Source organism: Colletotrichum gloeosporioides, assembly GCF_011800055.1.
Source record: "Colletotrichum gloeosporioides strain Lc1 chromosome Unknown consensus_7, whole genome shotgun sequence".
NCBI classification, from domain to species: domain Eukaryota; kingdom Fungi; phylum Ascomycota; class Sordariomycetes; order Glomerellales; family Glomerellaceae; genus Colletotrichum; species Colletotrichum gloeosporioides.
This window is the reverse complement of record NW_025544652.1, coordinates 1184464-1200409: the sequence shown is the minus strand read 5'-3', so window position 1 is coordinate 1200409 and position 15946 is coordinate 1184464. Positions and strand designations below refer to the sequence as shown.

The window sequence follows — 15946 nt, the reverse complement described above, 5'->3', positions numbered from 1 at the left end:
CGGTTCTTCCCGACACTGTTGATGACTCTCTCGCCATGTTGCATGTTTCTCCTTCCAATAGGTCTGGACCACCCGACCCCTACCGGCTGTCATTGCCTCCATCAAAACTCCGTCAACGCCTTTTCCGAAACAAATATTCATCGCGGGTCCATGCCCACCGCATCTTGCGTTGCTCTGCAGGCCTGCATGTGCAGCATCTCCTGTACCGGCCCATGGAACAAAAAAGCTTAGCGTCGTCAAATGCCCCTCCGTCTTCATCATCGCCTTCGTCCATGCCCCTCATCGGTCCCTTGTCGTCCACGCAACATCTTACCAGATCGCCGCCTGGTCAAAGTCGAAACGCTTTAGCTCCTTACCCGCATCCTCAAGGTCCTTTTTGGCCTTCATTCTCATGTAGAAAATGGGGCAGTCTTTGCTGCTGCAAATCACCTCGCAGTGCATGCTGCCCTGACATCGCTGGCATTGCGTCCAGAGCCGACCGAACCGCACCTCCAGATCCGACGTTCTATCAAGTGTCTTCTTGTAGAGTTCGCCGACCCGAGGCGCGCAGTCCGAGCACACTGCCCCCGCGCTCTCCTCTTTGCCCTTCAGAGGTCTCTTGCATCCCATGCAAGTTTGCGTCTTCTTCGCAAACTTCATCAAACCTCCGACAGTCGGCGCCGAAACTGCGATGGTTCTGGTGTGCGCTCCAGTGAGAAGTGAGTTCGCCTTCGTCTCACCCAAGATGGGCTCGAAGATTCTGCCGAGTGGCTTCGCAAGCTGGTTATCCAGGTAGTATTTGGTGTCAATCGGCACATTGTTCTCCAGAACGTAGATGGGATCTTCGGAATTCTCGTAGTTCTTGGATCCCGCAGCGCCCTTGACCATCACATAGGCCACTCGGTCGCCGAGGCCAGGCGCCGAGCCAGCATCACGCTTCTTCATTCGTTGTGCCAGCTCGACGTGGGCCTGCTTTGCGGCGTAATCGTCTTTGGTAAGGGCCTTTGTGATCACAAGCTTCGACATGTCAACCTTGTTCTGCAACAAGTCGGCAATCGTGTCCTTGACGTAGCTGGCATCTGTTAGCAAGCGCTCCTTCCAACGCGAGGATCCAACTTACTCTTGAGCGCCCTGGACGTCCTGGTCAATCAGTATCATGCGGAGCACCTTCTCAATGACAGTCTGTACAAGAAGACAGTTGTCTCGTCGCACGGTTTCGATACCCTTCGTATCCATCTTGTCGTACTTCTCTGGTTTGGTCCAATACAAGCCGGCATATCTCTTCTTGTTGATGAGAAGGTATGGGAAGTACACCTTTTCGAATTCCAGCTTGATGGGCTTCACAAACTTGGAAGAAACGAAACCAGCAGCTTCCTCGCCAAGCTTCATTGCCTCGGGAAGGTCCTTCGTGCCGAACTTGACCATGACTGAATCAGTGTCACCGTAGATGACCTGGGCGTCATGAGAATAGCCGTTGGCGATGCAGTACTTCTTCTCTACCTCCTCCTTGGTCTTCATAATCATCTGACGACCGAAACTCGTTGTGCTACTGGCGATTTCCAAACAAGGCAGTTTGCCAGTCGTCGCACCCGTCAGACCGTAAACGGAGTTTGCACTGATCTTCAACGCCAGTTGACGACCGTTCAGCACGGCCTTCTTGAATGGATCCGTTTCCACGGCCAGCTCGCGCTTGGCTTGCTTTCTGGCTGCCAAAAGTTCCTCGAGAATTTGAGCGAGGAGACCCTTGCGCTTCTTCACGGTAACGAAAGTGTCACCGTTGGGAGTGACGATGTAGTCCTCGTCCTTCACCAGACTGAATTTCTCAATGGCCTTCTTGTTGACCAGTGTCGTGTAGCACAGGTTGTGAGCCTGCATAATGGAGGGGTACAGGGAAGCGAAATCCAGAGTGGCAATGGGCACATCATAGTATCCTCGAGTCGGTTCAATGACCGTAGCACCTTCGTACTGCTCATCGCTGCTCTCAGACCGGAGGTTCGGGATAACAAGCTTCTGCTCGAGGGCTTTTCGGAAAAGCTGACTGATGAACTTGACTTGCTGACCTCTGGAAAGCAGAAAGTTGAACGGAATACCCGTGACTCTGGCCATTTCCGTGTAATTTTCGAGGCATGACAACTTGTCCATCAATCGCTGCGGAAGGTACGCGTCCTTCAAACAGTACAGAGCAAGACGACGCCTTGACTCGGGTGTTCCATTGAACAGTTCGGTGATCATGGTATGGTGGACGTCTTCTTTTTGTTCTCCGAGGAAGTTCGAACACACAGAGTTGAGTGTGTAACTTCGAAGATGATGGTCGCGCTGGACAAGTTGCAGCAGGTCCAGTTGCAGCCGGCCGTTTGTGTTGGTGGCCTTGGTGTCACGGTTACCCATCTGTTTGCTGGAGAAGTTGGTCTCCTTGGCTTTCGAGGCTATGCTCGGAATACGGGACCAGTATTCGAACCCGTTGACCTTCAGGTGTCTGGCTCGGTCGAGAAGATAGGGGAAATCGAAGTTGGCAATGTTGTATCCGATTATGATATCGGGGTCAACCTTGACAAGAAACTTCTGCCACTCGCTCAGCATCTTTTCTTCCTTTTGGAATTCCAAGATTTGTGTGGCAACGATGGGACTCGTCGTATCCAGGCAGAACACGTTCCGCACGAATGGCTTCTTCTCTCCGTACCGTGTTACAACGTTTGCAATCTGGATGACCGGGTCGTGTGTTGCTTCGGGGAAGATACCCTTGCGGCCAGCGCACTCGATATCGAAGGACAGAATTCTCAAAGGTGCCATCTTGGACCATTCTCCTTCGGGCTTGTGGGCAATGAGGTCCAAATGGCTGATTTCGGCCTCGATTTGACAGTTTGATTGTCTTTGTGATTGGGGAAGGAGCTGGTATGATTTCGCGGGGGCTTCTACCCAGGACATTCCGTGGATCTGAGAATTGTCAGCGTCATCCGTGCAGACCAAGCCATGCTTTCATACCTTGCAGTCAACCATGAAGCGCAGGACGTATTGGATGTTGTCAAAGGTCATGACACCACCTTCCATGCCCTTCCACAAACCTTTCCAGTTTGCGCTCCCAGTCTCGATTGTTGAACGCACTCTGCTGATGAACTTGGGGTCCATGACGGTAATCTTGAGATAGGGGCTCTGAACATTCCCCTGGAAACCGTAGATGTTCTCCCTCATGACGAAGGAGATTGAATGAATGCACGGTTGGTGCTGGGCAACCTGCGACTCGAGGTAGGCCTTGAAGGCATTGCAGTCTTCAGGTCGGAACGCCACTGGGGCAGCAACGTAGAGGTAGTGCTTGAAGTCCGTCACGTGGAGCATCACAGAGTGGCCCTGCTCTGTAACACCGAACAGCTTCACCGTTGCCCTGCCGCCGTGCAAGCTTCCTTCTTCCGCCTCAATCTGCTGGAATATCAGGCTGTCCCTCTCTGCCTTGAAGTCGACCAGCTCCGGACGGTCCCATGCTTGATCTCTCTCTGTATTGTTCTGCTTGGCCTCTGAAATGTCTTGGCTAAGCTTCTCGAGAACTTCGGATTCGAATGCGCTCTTGGGTTGACTAGAGCCTGGGAGGTTCTTCGAGTTCTTCTGCGAGCCGATGCGGTGGGCGGGGGAGGACGAGAAGCCTTCGACCTTGCGCTTCTTCAAGGATGATGGTGTCGTGGGAATATTGCGACGGGTGCTGGGCGTCTCCCCGAGCACCCGCTTCTTGGGAAGGACCGCGGTAGCCATGATGTGAGTTTGGCTGTGATGGTTAAAAGAAAGAAGTTCAGCCAAAGCTCATAGCACGGTTGAGGTAGGTAGCTAAGTCGAGTATTCGTTGTTGTGCGGTTGCTACCAGGCAGTTTTAGAGTGGGCGCAAGCTACTAGACACGGGTGAGCGGTTATGGAAGACGCGCCTCTGACGTGAAGACGCGTAGCGTGACGGACCCACATCTTAATTGAAGCTGTGGGTCGCGATCTGCTGACTAAGGGAACGTTGAAGACGCGACCCATCGTTCAAGCTGTCAATCCGTCCAAGCTCAAACAGGCACTGGCACATGACCGTTATTGGTGCCCCACCGAGCCAGATAGGTAGGTACCAAAAATTGGCCCTTCAACAAAAGGTATTCTGATGATGGCCCTCTGTCGTGACTTTTACATACATCCCAAACCACTCCATCGCTCTTAAATCCGACTGGTAGGCTATCAGTCCTACCCCAGGACTTCGCGATCATGGACTCACCCGGGTGATGGCATTGCCATTTTTTGCAGGTACCTTCAGACCACCATAGTGTCTCTGAAGAACCTGCGACACCTCACCACCTCCAAAATCGCAACCAACGAACACGCCGCGCAAATTCTCCATTCGCCGTCATCACAAGTGCGACAATCGTCCACCTCCATTGCATCTCACCACCCACGGCCCTGTTTCTCACTCAATTAGATGGTTCGAAGCAGCGTTCTGAGCGATGCCTTGAAGATCATCAACAACACCGAGAAGCAGGGCAAGCGCCAGGTTGTTCTCCGACCTTCGTCGAAGGTCATTGTCAAGGTTCTTGAGCTTATGCAGCAGCACGGTGGGAGCCTTCACCGAGGTCGACGACCACCGTGGCGGCAAAATTGTCGTTGAACTCACTGGCCGGTTAGTTGTCCCTCCTCCCTTTTGAATCGTTCAAAGCTCATACCTACTATTTAGCTTGAACAAGTGCGGCGTGATTAGCCCTCGATTCAATGTGCGTCTCGCGGACCTGGAGAAGGGGGTTGTCCGACTGTTACCCGCCCGCCAGTTCGGCCACGTTACTCTCACCACCTCTGCGGGCATCATGGATCACAACCAGGCTCGCCGAAAGCATGCCTCTGGCAGGATCCTTGGCTACTTCTACTAGAAGATTGAGCATGGCAAAACTTAAGCCGCTCGTCGAGGATGAAAATCTCGACCATGGAAAATCAAAACATTCGTGTCAACAAATCTCCTGAAGACCTTCCGGAGATCAGAGTCAAAAGCAATACGGTTGTCCCAAAAAGGGAAGGCTTCTTCCACCATCTTTCCCCACATGCTAGCGCTACGTGAGCGCAGTAGCTGCGTAGATCACACGGCCGTACGCCTTTCGTGAGGACGTCATGTAAGAGTGCATGAGAATGTTTCGCCGCAAAGTGAGCAATAGTTTATAACTGTGCGAACCACGCCTCTGTTCAGGAGGTAGGGGAAAACATCGTTACGTCTGATTTGATCACGGGTTTCAGCCTTTTGTCATGTAGTCTCATTTGAGTTTCGCCGCAATTTATCTTCGCCGAAGTTGGCTTGAGCACTGAGGTGTAGAAGCTGCCACCCTAAAGTTGTCGAGTGAGCGAACGGTAGCGTCGATAAGACTGCTCGGGGGTACCTTCGGTGAGGCTCACCTTGGCCGTTCACCAAGAAGGAAGCAAACAGTTGTACTACGTGGGTATTCTTTGAGCGTACCTTTGTCCATGAATTCCTGGTCGATGTTTGATTTAGAGGATTGGCAGTCGATTGCAGATCAATCTCAAACTGGCAAATCACCTAGTTTGTCACACCTGTTTGTGAGCAAAACTTGGCTTCGCTATACCCTTACCGACCGACATGAAGGGGCTTAGATCTAGGCATCAGGTATCTGAACGACATCACTCAGTTGATCGGACGTACGGAAATGAAATACACGTCTGAATTCATTGTATTATCTTTATAGAATATCGACTGAGAGGATAACTAGAGCAGCAGGTCGGTCACCATACCTCGTCCGTGTGCCGACAAGCCTGACTAGAAACGGCACGTTTGACCAACGACTGGAAATGCATCAATCAGATGCCACAGCCAGAAAAGCAGGAATGAAGGCTCGGTCGCTGCCCTAGGATACTTAATAATTAGCATCCGTAATGTGTCTTGGTCGAAGCCACCATAACGCTAGGCAAGGAAGATTTTCTCATGTTCAGATATCCATTCTTCGAGGCATCAATTACGACTTGTCACAGCCGCTCAGCTAAGCCATGCAAAAAAGAATCATCATAAGATCGGCGATTTTGATTGTCGGGAGTCGTCTTACCTCGAAACACTCGATGTCGTGCGGTTCAAAAACTGCCGGCACTATGATGCATGAGGACGTCCGAGAGGCCCGAACGCAACGGGAGAAAAGAGGGAGAGGTACGAAGTAGGATACAACAAAGCGGCAGGGAATGCTCGATGTTTATTTATTCTATTCATTATGACAGGCCAGGTTCCGAGTACGTAACGTTGTCCAGCCCATCGAATGATCTGCGGGGTAGCCAAGGCACCGCTGCATCAACACGTCCTCGGACGTTGCAACCGTTGGTGCCCATGCCGTTTGTCAGCTCGGCAACAGCATGAGAGCCCTGCAACCAGCCGCGACTTTTGTCTCTCTATGAATGCAATTTGTGGGAATAAACAAGGGAGGAAGCCATGTTCCCTTTAGTAATACCCATACCGAACCGGACGCCGTCGCTGAGCAATGCAAAAACCGGAACCCCCTTGTCAAGTGTGTAACCCAATGCACAAGGTACCATCCATACTAGTGGCGTTCCATCGCCAAGTCTTCATTTTGAGATCTCATCTTCATGAACTCTTCGTGAGCTTGAAATCATCCAGCTCGCACCAGTTGTTGACAGGCTAGAGGTTGTGTTAGCGAGAGGCAGCCATGCCATTTACTTTGAGGATAGACTTACTATACAACTGAGGTACTTGCACCAGCTGCAGGTGTTGTGGTATACGTAGAAGTTATTGAGCAGAACGATGAAGACAATGATGACAGTCAACAGGAAGCCTGCTCTGACGAGCCACCAAGCCCACCAGAGAGGCTTGCGTCCTTTGAAGAAACCAACCGGGTTCCTCAAGAATGAAGGCCCGGCACCTTGGTTGGCGGGGTTAAGTTGCATTGAAGCGTAGGACGGGTCGGTGCCCAGTCTGCGCCTGAGAGAGTTGGGTGAATGCAGGACGCAGATACCGAGGGCCAGGCCCATGAGGAAACCACCAATATGAGCGAAATTGTCCAAGCCTGGCAGAAGACCAAGAACGAAGGAAATGACAATATCCAGCATGATGAACATCAAATCTTTGACGGGGCTGCGGCGGTCTTTCCAGGAGTACAGCAGGTCGAGGAGCGTCAGCGCGATAACGCCGAAGAGCGCGCCCGAGGCACCGGTTGAAGCCGTCATGACGCCGGCGTAGTTTGCTCCCATGACATTGCCGAATATACCAGCGCTCACGTAAACCAGGAAGAAACGAATCGAACCAATAGCAATTTCCATCTCTTTGCCAATCGTCATCTGCAGGAGCAGGTTAAATCCAATATGAATCAGCCCTGCGTGCAGGAAGATGGGCGTGATGAAGCGGAACCACTGGTCGGGCTCCGGACTCTGGTCAAGGCCCTCAAACTTCGGCTCGGGAACTCCGCCAAACCCACAGAGATCACCGAGTCCGCACTGGTTCGATGGGTTGTTGGCGTCGGAAGACGTCGAATTAGGACAGGGCCACGTGAACGAGGTGTTGGAGTCTTGGATACCCTTAACGTTGTGCATGCAGGCGACGTAACGAGCACCCATGTTGATCATGACATAGGTGGAAGGTCCAATCATGGGGTTGAAGCTGGGCTTGGTCATGATGGGCGAGCCGGTTAATTGAGCTACCAATCGTCAGTACCAATATCTGGATCGTTTTGTGAGTTTGCCGACTTACCGTTCTTGACAATTTCGGCGATAAACACCGCGACCTGGACCAGGGTGAAGACGTATACCACCCAAGGGATGCCCTTTCTGTCCGCGCCAAACATACCCAACTGACCGAAGCCGACCTTGCTCTTATCGCGACGGCTCTTTGAGCGGCGGCTTCCTTGTGGAGCGTCGTAAACATGGTCGTTGTCGTTCATCTCCACATCTTTGGGCTGGGTTTCCTGCCGACTCTGCAGAGGGATATCATCTGCTACATGAGGCCTACTCGAGTCCGGAGAAACGGCCTGGTTACCGTAGTAGGCAGTATCCTGGGCGTAGGGGTTAGGCTGCGCATACGCGCTGTGCTGGTCGTAGACGCCATCGTGCTGATTGTAGGCGCCATCGCGATGGTAGGCAGTGGGCTGTTGTGGCAGAGGAGGCAACGGTTGCATGTTGCGCGGGTCGTTTGGATTGTCACTGCTGTAGACAGAACTAACTGTGTTGACAGTGTGGACGGTGTTCATGCGTTGCGGGTTGTTCGCAGCCTGAGGGCTCATGTTCTGCTGGGGAGTGCCGTTGGCGTTGTGTCGGAATCCGTCCTGCGTGGAGTCTACTGGATAGACATGATCGTCAAAGACAGTTTCGAAAGGCGAGACGGTGTTCACGCGCGGTGGCGGCGGATGGGAAGCACCGGGGGTCTGTGATATTTGGCTGTAAGGAGGCGCGGGCGTAGAGCTCGTAGAGGGAATGTTGTTGTATGCGCTGCCGGCGTAGTATGCTGCAGGTGGCGGAGATGCTGAGGGAGGTTTGCCGCCGTGGTAGTAATCGTTGGATGCCATGATCGGACGGGGAGGAGGGCAGAGCACCTCTGAATTACGGATACCCAGGGAAGATGATGGGGAATGGGGGATCTGGGCGACTTTGTCTTGTCGGGGCGAGGAATTTCGCTTGGAGGGCCGAGCTGGAACTTGGCTGTGCTGATGATGGATCGAATCGGGCTAGAGCGATGGAGAATCGCTCAGGTACCGAAAAGGGGACCAAACGCGGAGAAATGTGACAGCGGCAAGTCCAAGGTGTGTGTGTGTGTGTGTTCGTCGTGTGGTCGTCTCTTCCAAGGTTTGGGGAGACGTGGGTATTTGTTCGTGAAGTTTGCTAGAAGATGCTTGAGCTAAGCCTTCTTGGTGCTTTTTTGGGTAGATGGAGGCGTTTGGCGGACGATGAGGTGAGCAAAGTCTCTTGTGGACCGGTCGGTAGCAGGCAAATTGCTCCCGACTAGTGAAGTTGCCTTTGGGGCCAGGTGAGGGTGCTCAGCAGTGAGGCTTGTAATTGCAGGTTCACCCAGGTGGTGAATTATGAATTAGCGGGCTGGGATGCGCCTGTGCACAATAACCTACGACAACCTGAGCTAAGGTAGGGAGGTGCCTTGGGTGTGCGCGCTGTCTCGTTTAGGGGTGACTTCGGATGATTGGACCAGTAAGAGACGGTTGTTGCGAGTGTCGAAGCGCGGGGGAGCTTTGTTGGTGACACGAGGGGGGAATCTGGAATTATGACAACAATAAGAAAATAGAGGAAATAACGAGTGAAGGGAGGTTCCAGGTTCACAGGTCAGGGGATGGGATCTAGGAGGAAGCAAGCAGGACGCGTTCCAAGCGACGGAGGGGGGGGGAGGAGAGGAGGCTTTTTCTTTTAAACAAGCCAGCATCTCAAACGCATGCCTTCCCGGCCTTGTTTCTGCTTTTTTTGCCCAGCCCGCCAAGTGGGAGAGGGAGCCCCAGGAGAATTGGTGGTTGGCTGTGGGAGGCAGTGTGAGCGCGGGTGAGCATGGCAGTCATCCACTGGAGGGGAGACTACGGCGAAAGAGGGATCCATGATTGATTGGGATGGGGGAGGAGTGTGGGAGACAGCAGCAACAGCAAGACCGCAAGCACCAATCCCAGCGCGCCAACAGTAGCGGCAGCAGCAACAGAAAGGGTGCAGCAAGGCGTGCAGTAGTCCCGGCTTTTGAGGCTGTGTCAGCATCGCCAGCCTCTCCCGTCTTAGGTCCCCTTGAGCGCCTGACTGGCACTCTCTGCCACCCTCTACCACCTCGTGCCGGCCAGAACTCTGCAGCCGCATAGAGGTCCTGATCATCACTCCCAGCTGGCACCGCGCTTCAGGCTGGCAGCTGTGTGCTGATTCTGATGCTAAGTTTGGAACAAGGGGTCCACAAGTTTCAGATCATTGCGTAACGCAGCTAGTCCTGCCTTCTGGCCTTGTGGGTTGGTACCGTTCGCTCGTCATCTCCATCCCGTCTGCCCGTGAATCCATAGTCCACTTCGCACTGGACCCATCCCAGCCTGAGGTTGATCGAGTTGATATCGTCGCTGTCGTCGTCGTCGCCTTGCCTCTGCCAACCTCCAACAAGCTGCCAGTTGGTAACATTGGGATGCTATTGCTCATCGTCGGCCCGGATATTGGACCCTTCCAAGTCGCTTTCCATGTGGATTGTGTCCTCCCATTAACTCCAGACAGGAGACCGCCTATCGCTCTTGTCTGGCAGTCGATCGCTATGGCAAGTGTCAGGATCCTCGAGTCTCGACCGACCGTCAGCAAAACCTTGTCCCCGTCCCAAAAGCCACAGCAGCAACTTTGAGATCCTCCCAACCGTCGAGAGGCTGATCCTGCACCACCACCACCTTTGATGATGAAATGTCATCCATCGTCTTCCACTGCCGACCCATGCACACTGACTGCATGCAGACTGCGGGCACCATCCCAGCTCCGACACTCGTTCCGCAGAGCGGCACCACCACCGCGCATTGCCAGCAACAGCCAGAGTCATGACCCTTGAAAACCGCAGCCATTCCACAACGTTGAGGGAGCAACGCCAGCATAGGGTGTTCATTCCAATTCCATCCCATGAGCCGCGCTTCGACAAGGACCGCCCTGACGCGGCAATCAATCTTTTCCCTTCGATCGGCCTCCCCTTGAGCTAATTTTCCAACAGGCCCGCTGCCCAGCCATGAGGCATGCCCGGATATCCGGGGAACCCAAGAAACCTTTCGGGAAGGCTTGCCATAAGCCAGATGGACCCCATGGACATGACCGTCCGGAATGTGGAATTCGCGGCACCCGCCCGCGGTCTTAACGTCTTTCTGAATAATTATCTGCCCGGAGACTGTGGGCTCTTTCGCCTGTCAGCCTCCCTTTTCATTCAGAGTCCGTTGGTTCCGATGCTGGCGCGAGCGTGTCGCAGCTCGTGTTTCTCAGACCGAAAATATCTGAAAAGCACAAGACAACGCCTGGGTACGAAGGAGGCTGTCGTCAAATTTCAGTAAGCTGTCACCCATCAATCAACCGTCAATCAGGCGGGTATCAACCACCGCCTTTGCCATCGTCCACTGTGCAGCTGTTGCACGGCAGACCGCCTACCATGCAGGGCGTCAGCCCACCGACGCGTGCAGGGTCTGAAAACTTACGACAGCTGGTGGCTCAGCCCTCCGCCACTCAGAGCACGTTTTCGCTCGCGGACGCAAGCCACCTCCACTAGCTGCCTTAGGGACCGATACACGAGAGAAACGAATAAACATCCAAGCCCGTAAGATGACGGACTCGGAATTGATGAGTTTCTTGGTCCAATTCTCCTATTCACAGCTCGTGGGCGTGCGACCCAGGCCGTCCCGATTCTGGCTTGACAGCATGTCGTCGTTACCTAGGCACCTAGTTGTTGATCGAGCTTGTTCTACTGACCACTGAAAAGCCAGCCCTATCCAAAGACCTGGAGGCCGTGCACCTCATTCGCCAACACGCCCTGGGCCTGGCTGCTTCAATGTCGGTCGTCGGAGATGCTTCCGCCGTCTTGCTCATTTCAACGGCCTTCATCACGTGCCGATAAGATAAGACCCTGGGCAAGCAATCAATAATTTTTTTTCTGTATCCCCTCGAAAAGCATGAGCCTATTGTTTGTTTGTTTGAGCCGGTCACATATTGTCATTTTTCAAGCAATAAGCATTGTATCGCCTCAGTGGACTTGCTATCTGAAATAATGGGAAAGAAACCTACCCGTACCGAGTCCTTCTCTGATAAGGAAGAGGGCGGCGCCAAGCTCGACACACGCGTGGTATGAGCGACTCCCCACGTCTTCAGCCGTTGCCGTGCTAATGTCTGGAGTAGGGCGATGCTATGGACGTAGACAGCACTCCAGCTCCCAAAGTAGACGCCAAGAAATCCGCCGCCGACGCCCGTGCCGAAAGGGCAGCAAGAAGAAAGCAAAGAAGGGAAGAACTGGCATCAGGCCAGTCAGCGACCTCATCGATGGCGAGCACACCAGTCCCGGATACGAAGACTGCGTCACCGGCGAAAACCGAAGAGAAGCCCAAGAAGAAGAGAGGATCCAGAAAGTCCAAGTCAGCGGTGGAGGAGATCGAAGTTCCTGCCGAACCCTCAACTGCTCCCGCCCCCGCCCCCGCCCCCGAGTCTTCCAACGCGTCTAAGGCCGAGGTCGCGCCACTTCCCTTCATCATCGACGTGAACCCTACGAAGCACACCATCGCGCACGAAGATACAGTCAACCCGTCGGCCTCCGAGAGGGACACATCGGTGGCGCCGAGCACCATTGCACCTAGCACGGTGAACGGCGATGGTCTCAACCGGGCTGCGAGACGTCGTCTGATGCAGATCGACAGACATCGTATCTCGATCAGAAAGGAGCTCGGTATTCCTCCCGACTCGGATGAGCGCCAGGACGAGGTGGAGACCTTGCTGGCAGCCTGGATCAAGCTATTCGACGAAAAGGTCGACGCTCGCAAGTCCAAGAAGCTTGCAAGGCAACAGAGCAGGGTAAAGGGAAAAGGCAAGGGTAAGCACCAAGGAGGACGAAGCGACGATGTAAAGCAGAAGCAGATAAAGAAGCAGAAACAAAAAGGTGCCCTGAGACGCAGGCAGGAAGCTGCCTCGGAGACAAATTAGCCTCTTTGAGGCTGGACGAACTCCCAATCAGCGGAGGGTGGGAAAAAGGGGTATGAATAATGGCGAGGATTTACTGGATGTTACGAGTGGAGGAGGAGGTTTACAGCGCGCATGCGTGATGGCGTCTAGCGAATAATACGGGCGGAATGGAATCAAAAGTTCAAAGCGATCAGAAGCATATGTCCGTGGTGTTATTGGAATGGGAAGTCGAGGCAAGCCAAATCCTCTGTGTTGGCCGGCGTTGCGTTACTCTATTAGACAGTAATGTACAGTACTTAAGGGGAGATATTCAACGGGCCAAGAGTGCTCCCACTCAGCCAGAACGCTGCTTGAAAGACGCAGACGTTCTGATGGCCACAACAGGCGGCAGCTCCCAATCCGCAAAATTTTAATCCTACACCAAATTTTTTTTTTTTCATTCTCGTGGTGTGCTCATGCCTTCTTTTCATTGTTATCCGCCTCGGTCTTTTTTTCCTTCTCGCCGTCCCAGACCTCCTTGACCTGATCCACAATCAGGTCTCCCAATCCCTTTCCCTCAGCCAACGCCTTGGCGTGCTCCTCCCCACGCTTCTTGTCCCAGTCCTCGGGCTCCTTGCCGTACCATATCCTCTCCGCGAAGGAGCGCTTCTTGTACTCGATGGCACGCATTTGCTCCTCCGTGAGGCCCTCGCGACGCATGCGCTCCTCGCGCAGAGCTTGCCTTGTCCTTTGTGCTTGGTCGGGAAGCGTCGTCGGGAACATGGCCTCAAAGCGGGCGCCGACACGCTGGTAGATTGACTGGCCCGTCCAGTCGTACATGAGCTGGTTCGTCGAGGCGGAGAAGATGCTCGAGTGCATGAAGAAGCGCCAGTCCATGCGCCGCGGGGGCAGGATCATCATGACCGGCGAGAGGACAGCTGCGGCGATGCAGAAGTTGTGGACTAGGGGAGGGGTGCCATGAAGCTCGGGCGACCCCTCGAGCCTGGGTGTTGTCTGGTCTGCCATTTTCGCTATGGGGGTTGTGTGGTTCGAGTGGAGGGAAGTGGTGGGTTGCACGTTGCTCGGAACCGTAAAGCGTTCGAAGTGTGGACGGTCGCAAGTTGGTGTTCTCGAGACTCGACGGTCAAGGAAAGGACGCTTCGGGCTTCGAAACGTAGATTGCGCGGGGATAGCAAGCCAATGACGAGCGGCAAAAGCTGTCGATGGAGGGTACAGAAGTGAAATTTCCCAAAAATTCGAGCGCGGCGCCGGCCTAAGTGGGGCCGATACAGCCCGCAGCCCGCCACGGAATCCGGTGACGGCGGCGATGGCGGTTCACACTGTCAGGTCTTCTTTGTTCGGATGGAATGCATGCCTTCTTCAAGAAAGGTTACGTCTTCTGACAACTCCTAATCTTCAGACAATTTTCATATTGGTTTATTTCTCATCATCGCCGAGAAATGCCATCTAATGAAACTCCAAACTAAACAACGCCTGCAAACACACAAAAGCACACTTTTCATGATCCTACTTTTGAACTCCGTCCCCAGATGCAGATTGTGATGCTTGAACCGAATCCAAAATAGTAGCCTCGTCCTGCCACAAGTGAGCGCCCGTCTCCTTCAGCAGCCTGACACATTCCTCGTTGCCCGTCTTCTCCGCGAGGTACAGCGGCGTGTTGTTCGCGCGGTTGCGTGCGTGCACGCTGGCGCCTCTGGTAAGAAGCTCACGCAGGATGCTGATCTGGGGCCCTACGGCCGCGAGATGCACCGCCGTGTTGCCGGCGTAGTCGGCCATCTTCAGGAGCTCGCGCTGGGCGTCGTTGTCCAGGATCTCCTTGACCGTCTTCAGATCCCCGTTCCGTACGGCGTAGCCGAGGACAGTAAATGCCGATTCTGTCGCGGTTAGTCGCGACACGACCGAGTCGAGCGATCCGGAAGGGTGCGAAAATACCGGAAGTGCCATTTCTGTCATTTCGCCGCGGAGCGAGTGGGACATGCGTGCGCTGACCTCGGCCGTTGACAGGCCGGATACAGCGAGCAGGTAGGACAGCTTCGTCAGGGCGGCCTCGGCGGTGAGGTCCAGGCCGAAGATGACTCCGGCACGGCCAAGTTCGGTGCCGGGGCCGTAGACGGGCGACACGAAGCCGCTCATGCACTGACTGACGTTGACCACGATGACGCCGCGGTCCACGGCGTTCTTGATGACCTTTGTCAAGCTGCCATCGATACCGCTGGGAGCGTTGCCCATGCCGAATGTTTCGAGAATGAGACCGCGCAGGTCAGGGACGCGGAGAACCGAGTCGAGCATTTCGGGCCTAATACCAGGGAACACACGCAGACAGGCAACGTGGGCGGTGTCGAGGTGTTGGGTGACCTGGAGCTCGGCAATTCTGGTAGGTCTCAACACGATGGGCCAATTCACATCAATACCGAGGCCATTGACCTTGGCCAGAGGCTCGCAGTTGGGGCTGGCGAAAGCCTCGAAGGCAGCAGAAGAAACCTTGCTTGTTCTGTTGCCACGGAACAGCTTGTGGTGGAAGAACAGGCCAACCTCGGGAATGACAAAGGTTCCTGCGATGATGAGCGAGCCCAGGAGGTTGTCGACGGCGTCAGACTGGAGTGCGAAGATGGAGGCCTGGGAACCGGTGAGAATAACCGGCTTGCCTAGGTCAGAAAGCATGAAAGAAAGGGCCGAAGCCGTGTACGACAAAGAGTCGGTGCCGTGGAGCACCACGAAGCCATCGTAGAGACGGTAGTTCTCTCTGATGGTCTGAGCGATTTCCGTCCAGCCTTCGGCTGAGATGGAGCTCGAGTCCAGCAAAGGCGAAAATTCCAGGACGCCATAACGAATGTGACGGGAGTAGGCGCTTGGTGGTGTCCTCAAGCTGTCCAGAACAACCTTTTGGCCGTTCTTGTAAGCCTCGAGTTGCACTACTTATCGTTAGTAAGGCGCGGTAAAAGTATTATGTATGACGTGATGCAGTAGCAGAGAAGAGCGCTCGACTCGCGCGAAGAGTTGACATGAAGAATGCACAAAAGGGTTGCACGTTTTGTTTTCTCGTCATTGCACCCGAGACAATAGCGGTGGCCAACATGATTCCATCCCGTGCTTTCGTTCGCCTACGGCGTCCTTGGTGTGCCCTCGAGAAATGACCTACCTGAAGGCGACGATCTGTCGTTGAATGAAGGGCGCGGGGCCATGGCATTCTTCAAGAACCCTCCGATGGGCTTGAGACCGTCGGCGGTGGGTTGCATGCAGATGGTGCCGCCTGTCATGATAACCAGGACTCGGGACTCCGGGTAGTTGGACTCTGGGAGGAGCCTCTCGGCGGGGGTTTGGGATGCCATGTTTGCAAGTATTTTGTTGCTAGACAATGAGAGGCTTCGTC

At 54.1% G+C, this 15946-nt stretch overlaps 5 protein-coding genes and 1 pseudogene across 6 annotated transcripts; 2 read left to right on the top strand and 4 right to left on the bottom strand.

The window, feature by feature from the left end:
• Window positions 1–309: 309 nt before the first annotated feature.
• GCG54_00001744 (DNA polymerase delta catalytic subunit) lies at window positions 310–3720 on the bottom strand (the record flags this gene model as incomplete). The annotated part of the gene is made up of 3 exons (XM_045401848.1): window positions 310–1051; window positions 1100–2913; window positions 2962–3720. The coding sequence occupies 3 exons, from the start codon at window positions 3718–3720 to the stop codon at window positions 310–312; spliced, it is 3315 nt and encodes a 1104-aa protein (XP_045270577.1).
• Window positions 3721–4414: 694 nt separating this feature from the next.
• On the top strand, window positions 4415–4856 carry GCG54_00001743 (annotated as a pseudogene). Its single transcript has 2 exons — window positions 4415–4612; window positions 4667–4856. Coding segments are annotated over exons 1-2 (388 nt in total).
• Window positions 4857–6559: 1703 nt separating this feature from the next.
• On the bottom strand, window positions 6560–8489 carry GCG54_00001742 (putative rhomboid protein; the record flags this gene model as incomplete). The annotated part of the gene is made up of 3 exons (XM_045401847.1): window positions 6560–6613; window positions 6670–7625; window positions 7679–8489. 3 exons carry the CDS (start codon window positions 8487–8489, stop codon window positions 6560–6562), a joined length of 1821 nt encoding a protein of 606 aa, XP_045270576.1.
• Window positions 8490–11674: 3185 nt separating this feature from the next.
• Window positions 11675–12597, top strand: GCG54_00001741 (uncharacterized protein; the record flags this gene model as incomplete). The annotated part of the gene is made up of 2 exons (XM_045401846.1): window positions 11675–11749; window positions 11803–12597. The coding sequence occupies 2 exons, from the start codon at window positions 11675–11677 to the stop codon at window positions 12595–12597; spliced, it is 870 nt and encodes a 289-aa protein (XP_045270575.1).
• A 432-nt stretch (window positions 12598–13029) lies between these two features.
• Window positions 13030–13581, bottom strand: GCG54_00001740 (uncharacterized protein; the record flags this gene model as incomplete). Its single annotated transcript, XM_045401845.1, has 1 exon — window positions 13030–13581. The coding sequence occupies one exon, from the start codon at window positions 13579–13581 to the stop codon at window positions 13030–13032; it is 552 nt and encodes a 183-aa protein (XP_045270574.1).
• Window positions 13582–14082: 501 nt separating this feature from the next.
• On the bottom strand, window positions 14083–15905 carry GCG54_00001739 (L-asparaginase; the record flags this gene model as incomplete). The annotated part of the gene is made up of 2 exons (XM_045401844.1): window positions 14083–15488; window positions 15716–15905. 2 exons carry the CDS (start codon window positions 15903–15905, stop codon window positions 14083–14085), a joined length of 1596 nt encoding a protein of 531 aa, XP_045270573.1.
• Between the last annotated feature and the right edge of the window lie 41 nt (window positions 15906–15946).